Source organism: Pleurodeles waltl, chromosome 6 (assembly GCF_031143425.1).
Source record: "Pleurodeles waltl isolate 20211129_DDA chromosome 6, aPleWal1.hap1.20221129, whole genome shotgun sequence".
Taxonomy (NCBI): Eukaryota; Metazoa; Chordata; class Amphibia; order Caudata; family Salamandridae; genus Pleurodeles; species Pleurodeles waltl.
In genome coordinates this window covers 1,559,469,580-1,559,495,065 of record NC_090445.1, presented here as the reverse complement: position 1 = coordinate 1,559,495,065, position 25,486 = coordinate 1,559,469,580, and the positions used below count along the sequence as shown (strand labels likewise).

The 25,486-nt window shown below is 45.0% G+C and overlaps 1 protein-coding gene across 1 annotated transcript in view; it reads right to left on the bottom strand.

Annotated features, from left to right (window-relative positions):
- LOC138301116 (F-box only protein 6-like) overlaps nucleotides 1–25,486 on the bottom strand; it is an 83,301-nt gene that overhangs the window by 22,029 nt on the left and 35,786 nt on the right. The window contains exons 3-5 of the mRNA XM_069241246.1: nucleotides 8,331–8,457; nucleotides 3,707–3,802; nucleotides 2,700–2,835 (exon numbers count right to left, since the gene is read on the bottom strand). Of these exons, the coding sequence (XP_069097347.1) occupies nucleotides 2,700–2,835; nucleotides 3,707–3,802; nucleotides 8,331–8,457 (359 nt within the window). The remainder of the gene's footprint in view (nucleotides 1–2,699; nucleotides 2,836–3,706; nucleotides 3,803–8,330; nucleotides 8,458–25,486) is intronic.

Here is a 25,486-nt window from a genome sequence, read left to right as displayed (position 1 = left end):
CGACACTTTTAGCTCTCGATTTACATGTATTTAGATGCCATAATGGCTGCCATTGTTCCTTCCCATAGCTCCAGACCAGTCCCTTTTCACTTTCCACTACTCCCAGTGTCTGCTTATAAACTCCATGGTTACAGAAACTTTGTGATCCCGGGTTGCAGATCCAGACGCAGGTTTACTGGCAATGCCCATACATACTGAAAGTAAGTGTCGTCTTACAGGTTCACTGGGTATGTGTTTGATTTGACGGCATCACCGCGACCTCAACTTCGCTACTGCCCCTTTTTTTGTTTACCCAGCAACTTACATATTTATGTAGTTATTCGTGACGCTGAGCTCTGAGGCTAATCCTTTTCCTCGGCTCGCGCACGCTGACACTTTTAGGATTGACTCGGTGTCCGTGCGCGCTTTATTGATTTCGGCACATCATTGCCGTATGTGATTTGCGCTTTCATTTATACGATGCCCATACATATTTTAAAGTAAGCAACTAACAGGTCCACTATGTATGTTTTTGATTCGACGCATTACTGCGGCCTCAGCGTTGCTATTGCCCGCTTTATCTATTCAGCTACCTACGGAGTCACGCGTGACGCTGGGCTCTGGGATTAATTCCTATTCCTCAGCCCTCGCACGCTTACACATTTAAGAACGACTTGATGTTCATGCGCGTTCCCTGTATTTCGGCATATCTTTGCCAATAATAACACGCGCCTTCGATTTGATGCACCTTGCTGTCCTGACCCGTATTAGTCTCTCTACCCCGAGTGTATAGCTATTCCTAGAGCGACACGTAAGAAATGGATGCCCCTGCCATTTCGGCAGTACAGGGATACACGTGTAATCTCTAGACACGTATCTTCTTTTTCAATAATTTTAACACACGTGCTGGGTCCCGTGGTTGCATTTCTTCGCAAGAGTCTTGACATACCTTTGACTGCGCATTCACCTATTAACTCATGGCCATATCATAATTAGTTTTTTTCCTTTGTAGGCTCTATGATCTATTATTACATCATGGGCTCTCAATTGAATTATTCTAATTAGTGTTATGAGAGTCACGCTAATGATATCTTATGTCCCCTTATCTATTTATATATGTATAGATCAGAATTGACCTTTCTAGCCTGGACTTCCCCGATGTGGCCCTACCATTAATTTTTGGAGGGTAAGCTATTGTGAATATTTACATTCCTAAATTGGCTTGTGCACTCTTATTTATTATTATTTTTTCCTAGTCACTCATATACCACTTGGCACTAGAGTGAATTTGCACTTCAATCTTGGGGTTGCACAGTATATATATTGTTTTGTGTTTAATGCTAATTGAGGTTCTCTGCTTTTTATATTTCCTTAGGTTTTTGACTTTTATATGTGATAAACTTCGCAATTCAAAGGATTAGGTATATTATTGGGTCCTGACGAATCGCATAAGGTAATTCCTTGATAACAAGCGAGAAACATGTTGACCAATCATATAGAGTGACACAGGGGATCCTGTGTACTCTGTCTTTTGAGGTTTATACCTACCTGGCTTTCATGGTAATTGTGGTCATTACTCCACCAATTCCCAACTTTATTTGATTTTAATCTTGTCAGAGGTTGAGTCATGAGCATTAAAATTATTAGATTCTACCTCTAGATATTTAAAAAAAAAAAAAAAAAATTGTTTTCCTATTTACCAATCCTTCACTTTATTCCTTTTTTCAACCGGCCAGAAACGAGTTTTCTAAAAAAGATCTCCGGCAAAGAGCCCCCCTGTGGGGCCCGTCAGGCATTGCAGTGCCGGCCAGACGAGGAGCTGGCCCTATGATGAAGCATGTCACCGGATGGTGAGTGAGGGCTTTTGCTTCGATAAAGTTCGCCTTTCAATGACTCGCTGAACTATTTCCTTGAAAGAAACCCTTTAGCACTAGGTGGAACCGTGTGTAACCTTTTTTGATTTCTTATCTATTGGGAACCTTACACACGGGACCAGGAGTTATTCTCCGAATATCCCATTTTTCTTGCCCCTCCTGTGTTGTTTTTTTTTAACATTACTTTTATGTGACAGCCAGTCAGAGTGGAGACATTACGGAATTAAACACCTCTGGGGATACTACATACATTTCGCCTTAGCAGCATTCGCCATTTGTTTGCAGGACTTCGGCCGAGGCTGTGTAGAGCTGTTCCTGATAATAAGAAGAGCCTCATGCACTCAAGATCACTGCCCCCTTCCACCTTTAGCAGAGCACCATAAACATTGGCATCTACCTTAGAACAGACGGGCTCAAAACTAGTCTAAACGTTCCTTGGAGGCAAAAAAGGAAATGTTGTCATGTACAAAATAATAATAGAGAAATTGACGTAATGCTCTTCCGAACACTGCTTCACTAGAGGAGCATCAAAGAATCTGAAGGTGGCCTGTGGTGGCAGAGAGCGAGGCCGTCCATAGTTTTGCAGAAACTGAAGAAGGACTAAATGACTGGAATAGTCTACTGTCTTAGTGTTATTTTATAACGCCTATGTTATTAATGTAACTACACTTCCCAGTCTGATGACTGTGGATTTTCAAGCATATGAGCCCGTGCAAGGTCCAATGAGGGATAGCTGTGTTTATAAATGCCCACTGCCCCCTACTAAATATGTGGCTGATTTTGCTACAATCTATGAAAGAACATTAAGCGCATGACCTTTGGGTCTAGTCAAGAGACATTTCAGACCTTTCTCCACTTGGCGTCACTCCACTGCTCAATCATCACCGGCTCTGGCTGGAGCTCCTGCAGAACAGTGTAATCATCCGAGAGCAGCTGTACACATACTTGGTACTTGCACCCGCAGTCATGTCTGGCAGCATACCTGAATGGTCACAACGTTATGGTCAACACAGCATCACAGGTAAATTAAAGTGAAGTCACAGTGTAACATACCGTCTGCAGAGAGGACTACAAGACTGCTCCAGTGTGAAAAAGGTTACACTTTAATGTCTCTTCACTTGCAATGATCCCGGCTATCAGCCATACTAGTAAGGATATTAAAATCGTTTCTATGATAACATTGCTTTGGGAATTAGTATTCTAATGAACCTTTCAATCAAAAACATGAAATAGCGTCACTTAAGGAACAATCAACGTACTATATCAGAATTTAAACATACAATTTATAGTAATTAAAAAAATACAATGCAATTGCGAAAAGCCAATGAGAAGTAATCAAACATCTGATTTGGGCCCAGATGAAACCTAATGGAAAAAGGCCTATATTGTAAATTCTCTAGAAAGTTACAGTCTCCTAGCGATTGCAGCAGAAGGGTGTGCATGCACCAAGCATGCACACACTCACACAGAAACACGCATATATACACGCATGCCCCCTACACCCCCAGTACCCTAAGGATTTAAGTAAGAGGCAAGACAGCAAGCAAGTGTTGTTCTATAGATCAAAGCTAAGTGACAAAGTGAGCCAGCACATCCACAAGGGCCACAAGAAATAGGATACTGATCACCAGCTCCTTACAGGAACCCAGCCTTACCAGGATCCTTCCCTTTAACTATTCAAATAAGAGCTCTCCCTTTCCAAAAGAAGGATCCTGATTCCCATAAGTCTGATAGAGGCCAAAGAACTCAAAAGTTCCAAGAGACCTTTTCAATCACAAGTCCCTTAAATGCTGCCACTCACCAGGATAAATGAGGCCCTTCCACTTCAGTTCTACAAAGCTTCTCCCACTCACCAGTCTGTCACCACGATGTCTGGTTGCACCTCGTCCAGTAGCTCCTCCCAGTATCCTTCCTTCCTCAGGTCAATGAGCTGGGACTTTAGGCAGTACCTAAAGGTAAGTGTGAGAATGGTGAGGCTGAGGCAGTGTCAAATTCTTGTTCTGCACTCACAATCAACACAACCAAGGACGCCCAAGTCACTACGATCACCTCGTACCTTACCAAAAGACAGAACATAAAATTAAAAAAATAATATGCAGCTTTCCCTCCTTCAGAAAATAATAGATAATAAATTATGATGTGCCAGTTCATTTCATAGTGAAGCACATCTGATACCAGATTAACAAAGACGGTAGCGAAAGGTTATTGACAAAGAATCATGTGGTGGAATGAATTAGGTATTGTTATTAATGGATGGTGAGAGGAGGATTGGTGGTCCTGACAATCCAGTTTGAGTTGTGATTGAAAGAAAAATCATATTTTACCCTGTTTATCATGCTTGTATCATGCAAAACACTTTCATGCCAACTCACCAGCAGAATCTAGATCACAAATATTTCAGTCACTTTTTGAACTACAATAACCTAAAGTCAGCAAAGGCAGCAGACTCAGAATATGTCTTATTTGGCGCTGCAAACAGTAGAGAATCGGCATTGCATGTTTTGCATGAAATTTCACTTATAAGGACATCATCCATCTCCTGGGGATCAGTGCAGAGTGACATTCACCGTTCCTTGAGCCACTGGCCACCTTCAGTTATCATTGTGTTCTCAATCACTAAATCAAAACAAGAATTCGGAAAATGTGAAATAGAGGCTTTCCAGACAAGTTTTTTAAATGTATTTCACCCTTCCGCCTCCCTCTTTTTTAATTTCTATATTTTGTATATTGTTGCATTAACGATGACTGCAAACACCGGAAGGCTGCAAGCAAATGCTAAACCTGACTGGGCAGGAGAATATTAGCCTCCATGTCTTTAATAAAACACTGGTTTTCTTCCCAAAAATTATGAAAGTCAGAATTATAAGGTAAAGCAAAGAGGTCAAAATCCAACTTCAAAGCCTTGTAAAAGCTAAAGCCAGTGGGCTGAAATAAATGATTTCAAATGTTCCTTCATCCCACCTGAGACCAACTTCACTGATATCATTATTTTCCTGCCATTACACCTGGTCTTAGTAACAGGTTGTACAGAGAAAAGTCTCTGGCGTTCTGTCCATCTAAAAACATGCTGCTCATTTTATTATTCTGGCACACCCAGTATGTTTTTATGTGAAGAGACCCATGTCATGAGTCACCTGACATATGGTACGCAATGAATTTGTATATTGCTCTGCAACAGAGTGCAGCACTCTTTAGGGATATCAGTGGCGGCCGTTAATTTTAGGAGGGAGGGGGACGGACGGGACACACGCACACATACACACTCCTTTACACTCATCCACACATGCACGCACACACATCCATTCACAACACTCATTACTGAATATTCAAACATACATGCATGCATGCATCAAGCATTCATTTAAAAAAAAAAAAAAAAACATAACCTGCAGCTCAGCCTCAGAGGTTCCAGGAGGGTTGGGACTGCTGCCTTCCCTTATTAGTTAACCTTAGGTCAGCCACTGAGGGAAAGCAGTAGTCCCAACCTTGTCACAGAATGGTGTGGGGTCAGTGAGACTGCTGACCATACCCCACTCTGTGATGATGTGTCACTGATTGACACGTGGCCCTGGGCGCTTCAGGGCTTGAAGCTGAAGTGCCCAGGTCTGAGGCAACGAGTAACGCTCCTCCTCATCACCAACTGGTTCTCGAAGGTGTGGGAAGCTGGCTATCTATGCAGTGCACCTATGTAGGGATACCCTATGTAGATGATATAGGCAGCCCTTATTGGTTGACAGAGGTTAAAGTAACAACCCTAAATGCTCTCTTTTGGTGGTAGTGTGGGCGAGCAATTTAGGTTTATCAGAGAGTAGTGCTAAGCATTTTTTGAACACACAGAGTTTATAAATAACACACAAACTCAAGAAAAAACTCAAGACCAATTTAGACAAATAACATAGATTTTTTATCCTAATTTAGATACCAAGATCTACAAGATCAGGGGAGTACTTTTCGAGTTAGCAATATTTGTACATTTAGAAAATACAGCTGTCAGATTTGAGGCATGAGCATCGAATGCTGTAATGTTATTCTATGTGGAGAACATACACTGCATAGAGTCACTTGTCAACGACTTACAAAGTCTGTTCTTCTGGACTTAAGGTCAGTAGGGGCCAAGATCCTTAGAACCACCAGCAGTTTTGGGTTACCTGCCCTGCACAGCAACAGGATGAGTAAAGTCTTTGCAGTTATCGGGACAGGAGCAGGCAAACAGGGTTTTTGCGCCAACTCCTCAGTTAGTCCACCGTTCTTATGTCTTCGGCTCTTCTTTGTCCTTCTTCTCTTTTTACTCTAGTGAATCTGAAGTCGTGGTGTCAGGATCAACTAAATACTCAATTTAGGGGTGTTTAGGGGAGCATAGGGTAGTAGCGAATGGACTACTTACCCCTGGGGTAACTACACCCGCTAAAAGACCACATCTTGTGGGGAGTGGGCATAATTCTGCTCCAGAATTCTTAATTCCACCAAAAATGGTCGAACCGTTCCTTCATGATTAGCCTGGTAGTGGAACATGCCTATGTGCGTAGCTAATTTTCTGCTTGTCGTGGTGCCAATGGGCCTCAGGGCAGGAGGTGACATCTCTTAGTCTGGGGGAAGACGGGTTACATATCAAAGACGGCAAGGACTTTGAAGTCCCTGCCTTGGTAAGCAGATTTACAAGCCATCCTGCTGGAGAATGTGATAACACCTCCCTCCAGAGCAGGCATTGTTTCTGACCTCTGAGAGAGCAGGCTGTCACCTACAGGGGGTCAGACTCTCATCTTTGGTGGCAGGCTGGTTGATACCAGTTAGCCAGCACACTAGAGGACTAGTAGGTTTTCAAGGGCACCTTTAGCTTGCTGCAGAGGTGATATACTATATGTAGTGACTTTGGCATGGCACACAATGAGCATTTGCACCACACCATGCAGCCTGCTGTGACAGTCTGCGTGTAATTTGTATGGGGGTCCCTTAGGGTGGCATAATACATGCTATAGGGGTTCTCTTTAGTACCCATGCCCTAGGTACCAGCGGTGCCATTTACTAGGGACTTACAGGGGTGCTAAAGTGCTTGCCATTTAGGTTACAATTGGGTATTTCACTTTTAGGGTTTGCAGGCTTCAGGGCACTATCAGAGTCGAAAACCAGCATCTAGCAGCTTAAATGGGGCAAAAAGTAACGGAAACAACCTGCAAAAAGCCTGGCTTCCTACAGAGGGTCTTCCTACGTTTATATTATGAGCATGAGAATGATTTCACACAAGTAAGACGATAATCAATGCCTGTAATTTTCTATCACTCGTTTTGTAACAAGTGGATAGCGTACGAAAAAAGAAGCAAATGAAAAGTATTGTTATTTGCGGACTACATGCAAGGGGGCATAAAAACAAGAGGAAAGGAAGCATGCACAAAGGGAGCATGTGAAAATCATGCAGAGGTATGGAGTGTAATACTTAACACAAGAGTGTTTCGTTTCAAAGTAAACATCTCACAGAGTACTTGGTTTACATTTTTGTTGTATTTTTGGCAGTAACCAATGCCTGTAAATTCCTAAATGTAGTTTCGTAACATGTATTATTTCTAAATGTTTTTGATGGGGATAGCTTAAAAAATGGTTTGTAGACTGTATGCACATGGGTACAAGAGCAATAGGAAGGAAGTGGACATGCAGGGAGCAAGTGAAAATCATACAGCCATATGGAGTGTTAACACAAGAGTGTTTTATGTCAAAGTAAATGTCTCACCGAGTGCCTGGGTTCAATTATTATTATATTTGTTGTCAACAATCAATACCTATAATTTTGTAAATGTCGTTTTGTACTATGCGGATTGCGTAAAACAACACATGGTGCAGTCCCTTGGGAGCACAGTTGGACAACTGCTGGACATCAAAGACGCAAATTAAAAGTATTGTTGTTTGCGATCATATGCATTCGGGTACAAGTACAAGAGGAGTAAGTGGATATGAAGTGAGCAAGTAGAAATCATTTAGCCATACAGAGTGTAATACTTAGCACAAGAACTTTTCATTTTAAAGTAGATGTCTCACAAGTGCTTCAAGCGTACAATAAGAAAAGGAGCTCCCTCAACGTACAGTGGAAGGACACAAGTAGGCCACAAGTACTTTGGCCACGCTCCACAGGAGTGTCAAATGGATGAGAAGTGAAGCTGACACACCTTGACCAAAGACACGCCAGCAATTGTCAGTGATGATGAAGCAAACAAATAGTAAGCAATGAGCAACATCTAAGTCCCCTGTAAGAAAACAAAATGTCTTGCAAATGACAGTGCTTGCGCTCTCTCAGACAAGACCTAAAAATGTGAGGCTGAGCCGCTCCAGTGAAGACCGATGCTGACCAAGCAATTTAAAAAAACAGCTTGTAGTTTTCCATATTAAAAACTAGATACCAGGAAAATGAATAGTATGTGAATACACACTGCAACTCTATTGTACACTATACTCATGTCACTAACCCGTTCCCCTTAGGCTCCACCTTACCAAAAGGATGTGACAAAGTACTTCTGGACTTCTGGCTGAGGAAACGGCTGGCCATGATCCCCAGGAAGGTTCTCAATTGCCCATTTATCACCTCCATTTTCATCAATTTGCCAGAAATTGAAACTCTCTGAAAACAAAGACACCACAGCATGTTAGAGGGCAAGTCACTGTGAACGGAGTGTTCACAGCAGCAGACGAGAGACACAAAACAGCAACATGATGTAGCCGTGCTCTTGGAAAGACACTTGCTGCTCTTGGAAAGACACTTGTTTAATATGATTCATTACTCACTCTTATAATAATGAATGCTGCTCGTACAGTGTAATTCCCTCAAAAACAAAGTTTGCAAATGCTAATCACAACCTCCAATCCAGCAGCAAGGGTAAAGGTAGATTTCCCCTGCACTATGTCTTAAAGAGTTCAGTGTCATGACGTTGGAAAAATAATACAAGCCAAAATATATTGGATTTAAGGGTAAGTTAGGTACATGGAACCCCCTGTAGTTTTAACATGAGCATCTCAGGATGGAGATCCTGGTAGATTTTCCAAAGATAGCCAAGTAAGCACTTCCAGTTCGAATTTCAGCATGTATCTGAAACATAACACGCTGGCCTGTTTAGAATGGAGAGCGAGACAGTGACTCTAGAAGCTGGGGATTAACAGTTTACACGTCATGTCACAACTGGACAGAATCATGTGAGAGCTGAAGAGGACTATACAAATAAAAGGACTAATCATGTTAGCCACAGAGTTTTGGCCCTTCCGCCTGTTAGATTGACAGTGTTAGCCCTTCCCCTGGTTACATTGCCAGTGGGCTTCAAACAGGTCGGACGCTGCTCAAGGCATGCCACAAACTTTTGCATGATAATTTGTTCATATGGGGCAACCACTTTGGGTTCTGAGAAGTGATAATATAACTCAGAATCTTTATTACACACCAACCCCACGTACAGACAATTACAGGGAACTATGAAAATTAGCAATGTATTAGCCTAGTCAATTATTAGGAATGTGATCCCAAACATTGTCCTTCACATTTTACAGAGGACTACAATCCAGCCTTCTTTCCTCTGCTGACTTTAAAAATAATCCTAATCCCACATTCCGCTCCTCAGGCTAGTCCGGAAAAGTGTAGAAGGTGTGCTGGTGGCAACTGCATGGGCAAGGTGTGCATCATGTTGTCTCCCGGCATCCGATTATTTCCTTCTGGAACTGCTGAAATCAGGGGGTTTTCTACACTGTCTGCCACAGTGAGTGTAATAGAGTTAACCAGACTTTCTCACATTTTCAAGATTATGCATTGGAAGGTAGTGTGCGAATAATACGAACATGACGTAAAGAAAAAATGGGGGGTAAAGTGTACAGAGCTTAGATATAATGTTGGCTTGTACATATGATGCTAAGCAAGAACATTCGTAATATCATTGACGTATATATAACTTTTATTTCAGCATATTAAAAACATCAGAAGTGACAAAAACGTTCAGAACCTTAACATTTGTAAAATAAAAACATATCTTGTTACCCTACCTGGTAAGTATCAGAGATTCCTGATTACTCCTATAGCCTAATTACTCTGATCCCAGATTAAACATTTATAAAAGTTGTGAGGCATAAAGTGACCACCAGGACTCGAAATTGACGACTTTGCAGACAATTGCATGACAGTTAGGAATGCTCAATTGTAGTAAGCAGTAAAAGGCATTTTGGATAAAATGTACATTTGAATATGTCCAAAACCGAAGGCCTATACTTAAAAGGGGATTATATTTGTGGTCCTCTGTTGAAATGCATTGCCTGCATTAAACATACATTTGAAGAGCTGATCTACTGTAAGTGAATTTAACAAAAGATATAGTAAGAGTTAAAGAGCAAATCAGACCTATGATGAGAAATGTCTGTTTTTTAAATGGCATACTGTAAATATAATATGCAAATCAAACAGTAAAGGGAAAAGAGTAAGAGATGTAAGGAATTCAACAAGTTCTGGCAAAAATGTAAGAAATCCTCCAAAAGACACAAATGCATTAAACAAAGCTGCACAAAATCTCAGTGCTGAATCAGTGTAGCAATAATCGAAAAGGCTTTTTGGAACAAAGAGCCAGATTTAGAGTTTGGTGGAGACTGTACTCCATCCAAGGGTGTAACGGCGTCCCTGAAGTCCCCATGGTGGGGGGGGGGAGGCTTACCTATACTGGAGGGAAGGCCCTCTCAGCCCCTTGCAAGACATGTTTTGTTACGGCACTGACTCCACCGCAGCCACAATGGAGTACCTAATCTAAAGGTTTGCCTGCCTTATTTAGAGTTAGATAGACCTTCAGAATGCAATGGTAGAGACTACTCAATCTCCACCGACATACACATATGACGGTCCGTCAGAATAAGGGTCATCAGAGGTTTTGCAATTTGTTCCCTACACTCATTTACAGTGGGCAAACAAATGGCAAGATTTCACTGTCTGACACCACCAGGTTAAAACCAGGCAGTAAGAGGATAGTAAAAACTGCAAAATGACTCCCACGCTATGGAAGATATCCTCTGTGGCGGGGTGAGGGGGGGGGGGGGGCATTGCTTTCTTTATTTTCAAAACCAAAATCCCACTTTTGACAAACACATCAGTCATGTTGATGGAGCCATCCAACAAACTTTCACTGCATTTACAGGAACTGCTGTGACAGCGGTTCCTAAAAATGCAAGAGATGTCTTCTGGGCCGATGGGCATCTCTAAATTTGGCAGGCAGAGTACCCTCACATTGAAGACACCACATACTCCATTTCAAAACACTCTGAATCAGGCCCAAAGTTCTCAAACAAATAAATAAATGTCAGCATGTCCAGGACCTCTACTTGCTAGACCCTGCCAGTGGAATTTGAAAGAAACCATATAAAAACACACATTTTGCTTCACTTCAGTAGAAAGAAATTCATGTTGGGTGACGTCCAACTTTAGATATAGACAGACTAATTGGGTGGTCTAAGCTTACCAGAGTTCCTGGTCCTGATAAAAATCCGAATAAACAACAGCTGGACTTTATTCTGACTCAGTAATCTAAAACTATCATGTTAGAGAAAGATCCAGGAAACTTGGAGGAGTTAAACTGTGGTCTAAAAATAAAAAAAAACAGTTGTTACTGTCTCTGCTACAACTGGAAGACGTGGTCACTAGACAAATGAGCACATTTTGTGTTTCTAGTTTCCAAGTTGTGTGACGTCATGTCATTGGTGTCTTCTAATAATTTGTCAAGCAAGCCCCATCAGCATTGTCCCCCTGAAGACACATTACATGATGTTTTGTAGATATACTTGCATCTTTGCTGCCAAGCCAGAAGGCAGTGTTTATTACATTTGTCAAGCTGTGTTTTAGTATTCTAACCCTTGAGAAGGAGGATTTATATTTTAAGTTTTTATGCTTTCCTTCTGCAGTTTAATGCTTTGATGTAAAATGCCTTAATGGCATTGTCTGTCTTTGATTTATAGAGGAACCAAATGTGTATAATGAATATGAATTAGCTGACCAATAAACTTCACACTAACTTCTCATAAATGTAATTCCTCCTAATCTTGAATGCCTCTTTTGAAAAATTGATATAAAAAATGCAGCTACCTTTTAAAGTCTTTACAGCCATCACTTAGAACATGAGGCCTCATGTACTATTATTCCATTGCGCACCAAGTTTTTGCAAATTTAATAGTATTTTGAAAAGTGGCCTATGTACTAACTGATTTGTTCAGAAAATACCAAATACCGGGTAGTTGCAGAATGATCAGCCTAATTAATATTCATTATTTAGTTTGCAATGTGTGACCCCCAGTGATTGGCTGCAATGATGGAGTTGGTGGCTTGTAAGGGACAGTAGACCACTCCCTCTGATCGCATTCCAAAACTGCAAACTTTTTTTGTGTTCCTTAAAGGAACCTGTGTTGTTTTTAAACAAAATGTGTCCTAATTTGGAACACCTCAGTGGGAGAAGTCATTTTTCCCCTGGACCTCTGCCTTTTTACTGTGAGGCTGCCAAAACAATTCCTAAAGAGAAACGGGTCCTAAAATGACCCCTTTCCCTTTGCGAATCGTTACCACCTCAACTCAGAGGTCGGCAACTGAATAATGGTTTGCAATTGGAAACACACTCATAAACCACTGATGGATTACTTTCTGAATCCGAAATTGGAGGTTGGGGCCCTTTCACACCCCCTCCTGTTCGCGATTAAAAAACAGATGGCAACAGCACTTTTATGAGTCAGATAATTTTTCAGGATTGTAAAAGGACTTTGTACATAGAAGCCCTTTTGTGATTGCAAACCCTGTGATTTTGCGACCCTCTGGGTCTGAGATTGCAAAAGGGTTTGTAAATAAGGCCTTCAATGATAAATTTAGAAGGTTTGCACTTTACTCAAAGAGAACAAGAATCGGCACATATTAGAACATTGGAATGTTGGGAGCTCCATTGAAGACAATGGAGTGCTCTGGGCTTTTACTCGCTGGTAAAAGCCAAGAGCGTCAACATTCCAATGTTCTTTGTTCACAGCAGTAGCTGTGAACAAAGGCCTCAGGGAGCATGAGGGGATTTTAATCCCCTCTTGGCTCAGTGAAAACATTGTTTTATTTATTAGAACATTAGGCATTAGCCCCTCCAGTAGCAGAATGTTCTAATATCCTTATAGTCCTTCATAGTTGGGCTATACCAGCAATTAAAGGCCTGCAGAGAATTCGACTCGGGCCGGTAATGCTGGAGGGGGCCTTTAATGGCCAGTAGAGCCCACTACAGCGGGCTCTAAGGCTGTAATAAAGGCCAAATGTCTAATTGATTTTTCAGTCTGCGTAATATACAAGTACATATTAAAGTGCCCATCCTCAAGTGGTCAAGCCAGAGAGAGGGAATAGAGAGATATGCTTTTACATTTGTATTCCAGAACAATCCAAACCAAAAACTGTTAGAAAACTCCAATGAAAGAGAATGGGCTGATATCATACAGTATTTGATAGACTTCAATGGTCTAAGTATCAGTTAGACCACAGTATTTGATGATTTTTAGTGATAGGCTAGCTTACGGCTTAAACACGTTCCTTTGAAAAACAAGCATTGGGTCTCACCTACACAAGGTTTATTGGATTTTTTTTATTTTTTATTATGTTGTACAATATGGTATAGTATGGCCTGTAATTGTATAGTATGGTTTGGTATGGCCTATCACTGTATGGTATGGTATGGTATTGTTTTGCTTGTCACTATTTAGTTTGGTATGGTATGGTATGGCTTGTCACTGTATAGAATGATATGATATATTTTGGCATGGCCTCTAATTGTATAGTATGCTAGGGTACATATGGTATGGTAAACATAGAAAGGTATGGGTAGTGGTGGTAAACTGGGTGCACTACCTAGGATTTATGAAAGTACAGTCAATGATAGTTTGTATTGAAGGTAGTCCAAGAAGGGTAGAGCACAGTGCTCAGTGGTGGAATATGCTCCACTACCCAAATGCATAATACAGTGTTCCAGAGAAACACCACATATATATTTATCAAAGATACTGCAGCACTCCAAAATAGATCATGTGTGAAACAAAGCACTTATTGTGCCAATTGGAGGATATTGATTGGACTTCCGAATGTTGCATTGCCACACTTGACGTTGTCTCCTTGTATACGTGCATTCCACTAGAAATGGGTATGTCTGTTCTCATTTCTCTCTCTGGTAGGGGTGCCACCTTCCTTGAGCACACAGAAATGTTGATTGAACTTACCAGATTGATCTTGAAACACAACATGTTTTTAAATGATGGCAAGAGGTACAAGCAGGTGCAGGGTGTAGCTATGGGAGCTAAATGTTTACCCTCATATGCCAATCTATGCATGGGACATTTCAAGAAACATCATTTATGGGCATCCTGCCCTCATGAATTAATCAACCACATCTTGTATTGGGGGAGGTACATAGATGAAATTATTATCATCTGGACGGGAGGTACGAAAAACTTTGAACTGCTAGGTGATCACCTCAATTGTAATGAGTATAATATACGATTCACCCAACACATCAATAAGAAACAAATTGAGTTTTTTGATCTCACCCCATACAATGACAGTACCAAAATCATGTCAAAACTGTACAGAAAATCCACTGCTTGCAATTTGGTCCAGGTTTTTTATTCGGACCAGGTTTTAGCCAAAGCCAAAACTAGAATTTTGAACACTCCACGAGAATCCCTCTTGACTCATGGAACTGGTAAATGGTCCAAAGACAGACACACAACCATGATCACCAAGTTTAATGCATAGAACTCTGAAATACACCGCATCTTCAAACGCCACTGGCATTTATTGTTACTTGACAAAACACTACATAAATTTGTTAACGGTAGACCCCAGATCACATACAGCCATGGAACCATACTCAGGAACAAGCTTTGTCCTAGTTACATTGGGTCAGAGAAACAAGACCCCTCTATGAACTGGTTACGCACCAAACCATGTGGTTTCTTCAAATACACATGCTGTAATGTTTGACAATTCGCTATGGATAAGCTGGCGGACTTTTCATATCATCAACTGTAATAGCAAATTTACAGTGTATTGCATTGTCTGTCAATGTGGTTTGATTTATGTGGGCAGCACTATCGGCCTCTGAAAGAACGTATCCAGGAACACATTAGAGCTATTAGAAACAAGCACCCTAACTACCCTTTGGCAGCCCACTATAACCCTGTACATGCAGGATCACAGGTTACGGGCATCAGATTTCATGGTATTACACGCATTACTAATGATGTAAGAGGTGGTGACATGGTTACCAAACTTAGAAAGTGTGAAGCTAAATGGATCCTAAACTACGTGCGGTTGACCTGTGTCCTAACGTGGACAGAGAATTGCATGTGTTTCTATGAATACATTGCACACAAATAGTTTATTGAATGTATTTATCCTGCTAAAATCTCAATGTGATTGTCACTGTTAAGCATTCAGTGGAATGTTGTACTTTGTTCATCATCAATTTTTATGATTTATTATACTGTGCTGAACCATGAACAGCTTCGCAGGACTTGGTATTAGGTGTATTCATCAGTACCCTGGATGTAGACAATTTTACATATGAGTCTCACACCCTTCTTGGGTCCCTACCCACCTCACTGCATGTCCACTACTGAGACGGTTCTTCCGGCCTTCACTAACCTCTCATCTGTACTATTGCTTAGTTTACTTACCCTTCTGACCTTCGGTTTTTCATGCGGACTACTGAATGCTTGTTAGCTACTTGTTAGCCACTCAAGATTGATCTCAGTGTTTGTGCTACGTTACTGCTCTCGGAGCACAGTAAGAGGGTTAGCAACTGTACGCAGCATTCACCCCCTCTGCTGCGGTTTTCTGTTATTGGTAAATTTAAAGATGGGCGCCACTTCCCTCTAACTCTCCTTCAGCCTCTTGTTCCCTCTTCTAGCTCCATTGAGCTTTACAGCGCTCCGTTTAGCGCCATCCTACTTTTTAGATGCCATTTTCCAGTGGATATTAAATAATAAGTTGACTCTGTGGCTCTTACCTACTTGTTTAGACTAATATAATGCAGCTGCCACCTTTTTTTTGCTGCACTTCACCTCTGTTCTGCCACGTTTAAGATGGTCATAGCATCCCTCTGGGTGCCCTACGACTTTTGTGCCCTTCTTCTATTACAATGGGCTATTTAAGCGCTCTGTTTGGACAACACTTTCACACTATTGCTCATGACACTATAGGTAAGTGGACTTTGTGATGTATTGCAGACTTTCTTTGACATCCAATTTTGTAACAGTCTTCTATTTAATATCCTTACTATTTCCCCCCTTCTGTTTACACTTTTTCCCCCCTCCTTTGCGGTCATGTTTCTGCACTTTCTTACGACTTCCAACCATAGTTGGGGTCAGTGACTACCAACCAGTCATTCTTAAGAGAACACTAAATCGGGTGTTACCTTGAATACTTGCCTCATATCAGACCTTTGTCTAATGTTTTATTTTTATATGGTAACACGCCTAGTTGGGGTTAGTTACTACCAGTCGTTCCCAAGAGAACGTTAAATCGGGTGTTACCATGGTTGTTTGCCTTACATTAGACCACTCACGACTATGTTTACTGTTAGCTATTTATACAGGAGCACGCATAGTTGGGGTCAATACTACCAGTCGCTCTTAAGAGAATGCTAAATCGGGTTACCCTGTTTTTTTGCCTCACATTAGACCACTCACCGACTATGTCTACTGCTTGCTTTTTATACAGGGACATGCCTATTTGCTACATAACGTGAGCGCAATCATTATGCAACATTCATCTTGTTTCTACTGATTCTGTCACCTCTTCTTATGTACAATTTCAGATTCCTACCTTGATTTGCTGTGTTTTTACCTACTGTTTGTTGTCTTAACCGTGTCCTGGTTACATGCTAGCGGTGCACACTTGCTTTGACCCCATGCCCATTCATATCCCTGCCCTTGCTACGTGGGGGTTTTGCCTATTTTTTGCTGTTTTTACTGGTGTCAGGTTACACACCATTCACCATGGGTATGTTAATATTGAGCTGTTTGGCTTCACATGGTTTAATGGCATTCACTCGAATGAACATTCCTACCTACCAGATACTGTGGTTGGTGCTCAGTTATTTCACATGAGGCATCTCCTTTGGGCACATCACTTTCATCGATGCCTGGGCTTTTCAATTTTTCTGTTTCCCCTCTAGGTTCTAGGCTTACCATGATCTGTTGCTTCAGGGACGACCAGTTACCTTGATGCATGAATGAGTGACTGATCTCTTTTCCATCTTCTGTTACACTTTGTGATATAGAGGTTTGTTTCCGGAAGTTTTGGTGTTCACTACACATACCTCTTATATTTGCCCTGTTCTATCATTACTGACTATTAGTGCTTGTTCTGTTTCAGACACATGCTGGTGTAGTTTTCTACATTACATACTTGGCTTACCCAACTAGGTACGGCATTTCATTTCAGTTTCTCGACTTTTTGTCTTGTTGACTTGCAACACTACGCTGTATCCTCCTCAAGAATCACCACCACCTTCTATGGGCTTATATAGTCGACTAACTCCACTAACTTTGGCTTGGTTAGACCAAGCCCATTTAAGTTTGGGTCGAATTGCACTATTATGCAGCGGGCACAGATAACTTTTGCTCTTTGTTTGCACACTTATTGTCTTTCATGCTTCACAACCTTTTGGCTCCCTTTGTTTGGGTATAGGGGTGCATCACCACCTGCCCCCTTATTTGGATGGACACATACCTAACTATAAATTTCCACACTTTAGATCTCTTTGCTATCATCCTCAACATCTGCATACTAGGTCTGGCAACCTTATATCTGTGTATCTTACAGCCTTGAAAACATAACCTGTTGTGACGAAACATGTGTTGGCTGTGACTGTGGAACAACACTCATCTTGCTACTTTGATGTCCATGTCTACAAATAAACAGAACCTACTACAACCAAACTCATCTGGATGACTTGTTGTTTAGGAACTATTTTGAAGTGCTGACATATCTTTGATGTATATATGTTATGGTAGGTTATGGCCTGTTATTGTATGGTAGGGTATGGCCTGTTATCATGTAGTACAGTATGCTATGGTATGGTATGGGTTGTGATTGTATAGTTTGGTATGATATGTTATGACTCATCATTGTATTGTATACACGTATGGTAGGATATGGTATAGTATGGCCTGTAATTGTATGGTATATATGTCCTGGCCTGCCTTTGAATAGTATGGTATGGTCTGTTATTGTATGATATGGTATAATATAGTGTGGTCTGTCATTATATGTTATAGTATGTTATGGTATGGCACAGCCTGTCACTGTATTGTATAGTACTGTATTGTATGATGTGGCATTTTATTGAACTGGATAGTATGATATGCCCTGGTATGTCATTTTATAGTATATTATGGTATGGTATAATATGCTATGGTATGGCTTGTCATTGTGAAGTGAGGAGCGCAGTGTGCAAAAGGATATATCAATGCCATGGGAGAGTGATCAGGATGCAAGAGGGACTGCAGGGTGCAAATGAGAGGTGCAAATGGAAGCAAAGGTCCCTTAGACATACTGAACTATATAGCATAGGTACCAAAAGTGCATATTGCTCTTGGCAAACTGACTTTAACTGGGCAAAGGCAAGGATATCATTGTTTTGCACTCTTTCTCCTTTGCCTTCAAAGTACCTTTTTCAAAATATTTGTCTTGTATTACTCGTCTTCTCATTTCCTTTCCAGAATTTGAAAACACTGTCATAAAATATGCCTTTTTGGATTGCCTTTGTTTGGCTTAGGTTCTTTGACCAACTTGCTTCCTAATTTGTATTTAATTGTTCATTGAACTGGCTTCATGGTATGACTTGACTTGGCCACTGGATATGCAATGGAACTCTACCACACAAGACATAGGTGGTCATTACAACCCTGGCGGACGATGTTAAAGCGGCGGTAAGACCGCCAACAGGCTGGCGGTAAAAAAAATGGAATTACGACCGTGGCGGAAACCGCCAACAAAGACAGCCACTTTAACACTCCGACCGCCACGGCGGTACAAACAAACAGCGCGGCGGTCACTGCCAACAGACAGGCGGAAGACAAAGTACCACCCACAGTATCACAACCTACCAATCCGCCACCTTTTCTGGGGTGGATTCACCGCAGATAAAAACATGGCGGAAACAGGACTTCGAAGGGAAAACGCTCACCTCTACACACCCCACGAGGAATCCGGACGCCATGGAACCAGAGCTGCAGATCCTGCCAGCCCTTATCTTCTTGCTCCTCTACCAGGAGCATGAACGCCGGTGGCGAAGACAACGGTGAGTACTGCACCTACAACACAGGGGAGGGGGGAGGGAAAAAACAGGGACACACACACGCAACACCCCCACCCTCAACCACTACAACACACACACCAATACAGCATGATACATTACAGTTACGCCCCCCAACACCCCCCGGAAGAATGCAAAGACAAAAGGAAATGAGTGTAACCATTGTAATATATTAAAATCAAGTACGCAAAAATATATATATACACCATAAACAAAATATACACCAAGCTTAGTAGTCCAGGTAGTGCTCCAATGAAGTCCGTGGAACACAGGGCCCACACGGTATGGGCGAGGCCCACACAAGATCCCCAACCATGACGGAGAGAACACTGCAGGGGCATCAGAGAGCAATAAAACAGGCACCTCAGGGGGAGGGAAAGGGGGGGCACCTCAGCCCGTTGAGTGCACTACGCCAAATCCACGAGAGGGCCACATGCCCACTGTTCCATCCTGGGAGTGCAAAGCCACAGTCTCTCAAGTCTCTCCAGTGGGTGGGTTGCCCACTGTTCCATCCTGGGGAGTGCAAAGCCACAGTCTCTCAAGTGGATAACAGTCTCCACTGGTTCTGGAGGGGGCTTTGTGCCCAGAGTGCTTCATCCTGCTAAGGACAGAGGTAGTGGATGACAGTCTCCACTGGTTCTGGAGGGGGCCTAGTGCCCAGAGTGCTTCATCCTGCTAAGGGCAGAGGTAGTGGATGACAGTCTCCACTGGTTCTGGAGGGGGCTCTGTGCCCAGAGTGCTTCATACTGCTCGTGACGGACTCAGTAGCGTCAGTGCCCTTGGCGCTCAAGGGCAAGCGGTGCTTGTGGCGGCGGTGCCCTGTTCAGCGGTGCTTGTGGCAGCGGTGCCCTTTTCAGCTGTGCTTGAGGCGGCGGTGCCCTGTTCAGCGGTGCTTGAGGCGGCGGTGCCCTGTTCAGCGGTGCTTGAGGCGGCGGTGCCCTGTTCAGCGGTGCCCTGTTCAGCGGTGCTTGTGGGGGCGGGCTCCTTTGTAGTGACTCAGCTGTTGGCGGTCCTCTCTTGCTCAGCAGGGCTTGCTCTGGCGGTCCTCTCTAGCCCAGCGGGACTTGTGCTGGCGGTCCTCTTTAGCCCAGCGGGGCTTGTGCTGGCGGTGGCCTCCTGGGCAGCGGGGATGATGGCGGTGACCTCCTGGGCAGCGGGATGATGGTGGTGGCCTCTTGGGCAGCAGGGCTGGTGCTGGCGGTGGCCTCCTGGGCAGCAGGGCAGGTGCTGGCGATGGCCTCCTGGGCAGCGGAGATGAGGGCGGTCTTCTCCGCTGTGCTGCCCTTCCCAGACTTGCCGGGTTTCTTGTGGCCCTTCTTCACCTTGGAAGGTGTTGCAGCTGACTCCACACTCCCACCGGGACCCCTAGGAGCGGCTTTGGTGGCTGGAGTCTTCCCCCTCTCCCGCCGGGCACTGGCCAACTTTTGATGCTTGACAGGTGGGGGACTGTCCGTGCTGTGGCTCCGTGCCACACTGGCTGCCCTGGTGGCTGGTGCACTCCAGATTCCGGTGACTACAGGCACCACTGGTCCCGGAGATGTTGTGGCTGAGGTGCTAGGTTGGTACCTGGAGAATCTGGCCCTAGGAGACGGACGGGGTGGGGGAGGTGTGGGAAAGAGGTTAAGGTTGGACAGGAAAAGTTTATTGGAGACACTGGGACAGGTAGATGGAGGGGGTTTGGGAGTGGAGGAAGAGGTTGTGGTTGTAGGAGGTGTTCGTTTGGTGACTTTGGGTGAAGGTGCATGCGCTGGAGGCTGTTGTGAGATGGATGGCTGTTGGGTGGGTGGGTGTCTGTGTTTGTGTATCTTGGGAGGTGGCGTCACAGACACACTGGGAGAGGACACAGGGGACTTGTGAATGGGAGTGGGGGTGGTAACTGCACGTGAGCGGGGTGTGGTGGTGTGTGTGCTGGTGATGGCAGTAGTGGCTGTAGATGCAGTGCATGCAGGTGTGAGTGTAGACGAGACTGGGAGGGAGGAGGGAGATGAGGAGGAGGGGGACACAGTGGAGGCAGTGGATGTTGGTGTGTCTGCATGTGTGTGATGCTTGCGTGAGTGCCTGTGGGATGTGTGGTGCTTATGTTTGCCTGAGCTTCCCTTGTATGTTGACGTGTGTGCATGCTGGTCTGAAGGTGTGCTTGGGCTAGGCTGGGGTACAGGGGATTGGGTCTAGGTGGAGGAAGTTGTATGGGGGAGGCTAGAGATGGGGACAATGGCTGCCATCAGTGCTGAGGCCGGAGTCTGAAAAGCTCGCTAAAGGGCCGCCTGACCAGAATGAATGCCCTCCAGGAATGCATTGGTTTGTTGCAACTGCCTTTCTACACCCTGGATGGCATTCAAAATGGTAGACTGCCCAACAGTGAGGGACCTGAGGAGGTCAATGGCCTCCTCACTGAGGGCAGCAGGGGTGACTGGGGCAGGGCCTGAGGTGCCTGGGGCGAAGGTGATGCCCACCCTCCTGGGTGAGCAGGCATGGGGCAAAGGCTGAGGGGCTGCTGGGAGGGCAGTGCTGGTAGGGGGGGTGGCGGCTGTACCTGTAGATGCGGGGGGCACAGATGTTGCAGCCACCACAAGGGAGCTCCCATCAAAGGGCGAGTCCGTGTCACTGGTGTCAGCTCCTGTCCCCGCCATGGAGCTCCCCTCGCCCTCCGTCCCACTGGTCAACTCCGAGTCCGTAGTGTCGCCCTCCAGGGCCATGTGGACCGCAGTTCCCTTCTGCTCTGGTGCCCCTGCTCCTCCGCCTGATGATGCTAATGCACACAAGAACAGGGAGACCACAAAAAGGGGGGGGGAACGACAGAAGAAAGACATGTTGAGTGCATGCATTACCGCTACCGTTGGCGGACACGACAGACACAGAAGCCCCCTGCACTACGCCGCGCTCTTGGGCTCCACTGTTCAATCCCCGGGACATGGCCTACATGGCTATGGACGACATCTGCACAGATGGATGACACAGAGGCATGACTAGGTGTACTTGGCACTCTACAGAGGTGGGGTGGGGTGCCACATGGCCTGCCTTACGGAGTGACCTTGCCTACTAAACTCGCCCTGGCCTAGGGAAACCCACAGCCCACCTCCCCCACCCAGACACCTCCACTGCGTGCAAAATCAGCAGGATGAGAGTGTACTCACCCCCTTGTGGCTGCTGTGATGCCCTCAAGCGCCCATCCAACTCCGGGTACGCCACCGCCAGGATCCTGAACATCAGGGAGGTCATGGTGCGACGGGCACCCCTCAACCGTTGGGAGGTCATCCCCAGCTGAGCCTCCGCCGTCTTCTTGCTCCAGCAGCGAATGTCCTCCCACCTTTTACGGCAGTGGGTGCTCTGTCTGTGGTAGACCCCCAGGGTCCGGACGTCCTTGGCGATGGCACGCCAAATATCTTTTTTCTGGTGGGCTCTGACCTACATGAATTGTACAGGGGGAAGAGAAATTTTATAACCAACTGCACCATCACAGTCATTGGCCCCCATCCCTACCCTTGCCATGTGGCACATGCATTCATCGTCGTTTCATGTACGCCTCAATCTCCCCCTCCATCTTTCTTCCACCCCACTCCACACAGGCATAGCCCATACAGCATGCTCCCAGTGTACTTACGTGTTTGTCTGGAGGACAGTAGAGTAGCGTGTACTGGGGGAGGACCCCATCCACACGTTTCTCCAACTCCTCCGATGTGAAGGCAGGGGCCCTTTCCCCAGACACTCGAGCCATTGTCTCTTCCAGACCGAGGTCACAGCAGCACTTGCAGTGTAGGTCCTCTCCTGTCAAAGATCAGGTATTGAGTGATTGAACAGATAGAAAATGGCGGTCACGTACATCGTCATTGGCTCCTGGGACCCATAGGGTCCAATGTTAACCAATGCAGCATTGCACCGCGATCTTCGACCGCCTACCGCGACGGTGTACAGCGCCAGCGCAGTTACCTCACATCCCATTGTCCCACTTTAGAGGTCAGGCAGCCGCCATTTCAGGGGCCCACATGGCTTCATTTTTAACTGCGTCACACATACCTAATCCTAGACTCAACACACATACAGGCCACTTTTCAGATTAGGATTTGTGTTCTGTGCAAGCTGTGGGTACGTACCTCTGAGTTGGTTGACTCTGTGCTCGCTGTTGTCCTTCATAGGCACCGTCCGCTGGGAAATGTGAGGAGATGGCGGCATCCTCCGGTGTACAGACCGCTGGTGGACCTGTCGACAATGGAAGAAAGACATGTGATCTTTACCTACAGGCTTGACCGTGCCACAATCCATGCACTGTGTACCCAGCTGGAGCCAGACCTGATGTCAGCTATCCGCCATCCCACTGGCATCCCCCCTCAAGTGCAGGTGCTGTCAGTACTCCATTTCCTTGCAAGTGGGTCATTTCAAACAACAGTGGCCATAGCATCAGGGATGTCCCAGCCTATGTTTTCCAACGTGTTGTCCAGAGTGTTGTCTGCCCTGCTGAAACACATGCGGAGCTACATCGTTTTCCATCAGGTGGAGGATTTGCCGACAGTGAAAGGTGATTTCTATGCCCTGGGACATATCCCCAACATCATAGGTGCCATTGATGGGACACATGTGGCTTTGGTCCCCCCCCTGCAGGAGTGAACAGGTGTGCAGAAACCGGAAGAGTTATCATTCGATGAATGTGCAGATGGTGTGTTTGGCAGACCAGTACATCTCCAATGTGAATGCCAAATTCCCTGGCTCAGTGCATGACGCCTACATCCTGCGGAATAGCAGCATCCCTTATGTGATGGGTCAACTCCAGAGGCACCGTGTGTGGCTATTAGGTGAGCACCTGGAAGCAAGACAGTAGGAATGGTTGTCTGAGGATATCCCTACAGGTTAGTGTGTGTCTAACAGTTGTCCATCGCCATTTGCAGGTGACTCTGGTTACCCCAACCTGTCATGGCTACTGACCCCAGTGAGGAATCCCAAGGACAAGGGCAGAGGAACGCTACAATGAGGCCCATGGGTGAACTCGGCGGATTATAGAACGTACCTTTGGCCTCCTGAAGGCCAGGTTCAGGTGCCTCCATATGACAGGTGGATCCCTATTCTACTCACCAAAGAAGGTGTGCCAGATCATCGTGGCCTGCAGTATGCTTCACAACTTAGCTTTGCGACGACAGGTGCCTTTTCTGCAGGAGGATGGTCCAGATGGCGGTGTTGTTGCAGCTGTGGAGCCTGTGGACAGTGAAGAGGAGGAAGCAGAAGAAGAGGACATGGACAACAGGAACTCAGTGATCCTGCAATATTTCCAGTGAGACACAGGTAAGAGTACACACCTGCCTACTACATGTAATTTAACACTACTACCTCTCTACTGTCTGTCGTTTTCACCCAGTGTATGGTCACTGAGTTGTCACTTTCCCTTATGATTTCACAGATGTGGGTCACACTGTGTGACATCTGCTTTGTTTCCTCATGGACTAGAGCTGTGTGACATAGGTATGTTGACATTACAATTGAAAGAGCATTTTGTCACTGTAATTGCTAATACACAATTTCGAAATCACAGACTGACTCCAGATTGTTTTGTGCTTCAAGGGTGTTTATTTAAGTGCTAAATATTGGAGGGTGTTGTAAAATGGTCAGGGGTGATGGTGGAGGAATGTCCATGGCAGAGTCCAGTCTATTAGTCTCACAGGTGCATTGCCCAAATGGGCATAGGAAGTGGAGCTGGGGCAGTTTGAGGATGGACAGGGTGACAAAGTGGGACAGAAAGATGACATTCAGGGTGGTCTCATTTCTTGGCGGGGGTCTTGGCATCGTTCTCTGTCTTTGTCCTGGATCTCAGGGACCGGTTGCGGGGTGGTTCTCCCTCTGCAGGGGGTGGGGTGCTGGTGTGGTGGTCCTGTGGCAGGTGTCCTGTCCACTAGCACCGGCGGAGGTGGAGGGCAGTTCATCGTCCATGCTAGTGTCAGGGGCCCCTTGTTGTGCCACAGTGTCCCTCCTGGTGTTGAGTACTTCCTTCAGCACCCCTACGATGGTGCCCAGGGTGGAATTGATGGTTCTGAGTTCCTCCCTGAAGCCCAAATACTGTTCCAGTACCGTTGCCATCGTCTCCTGGGAGTGGTGGTAGGCTACCATGATGGAGGAGAGGGCCTCGTGGAGAGTGGGTTCCCTTGGCCTGTCCTCCCCCTGTCGCACAGCAGCCCTCCCAGTTCCCCTGTGTTCCTGGGCCTCCGTCCCCTGGACCATGTGCCCACTACCACTGCCCCCAGGTCCCTGTTGTTGTTGGGGTGGTGGGTTAGCCTGGGTTCCCTGTAGTGGTGGACACACTGCTGCTTGACGTGTCCTGGGGAC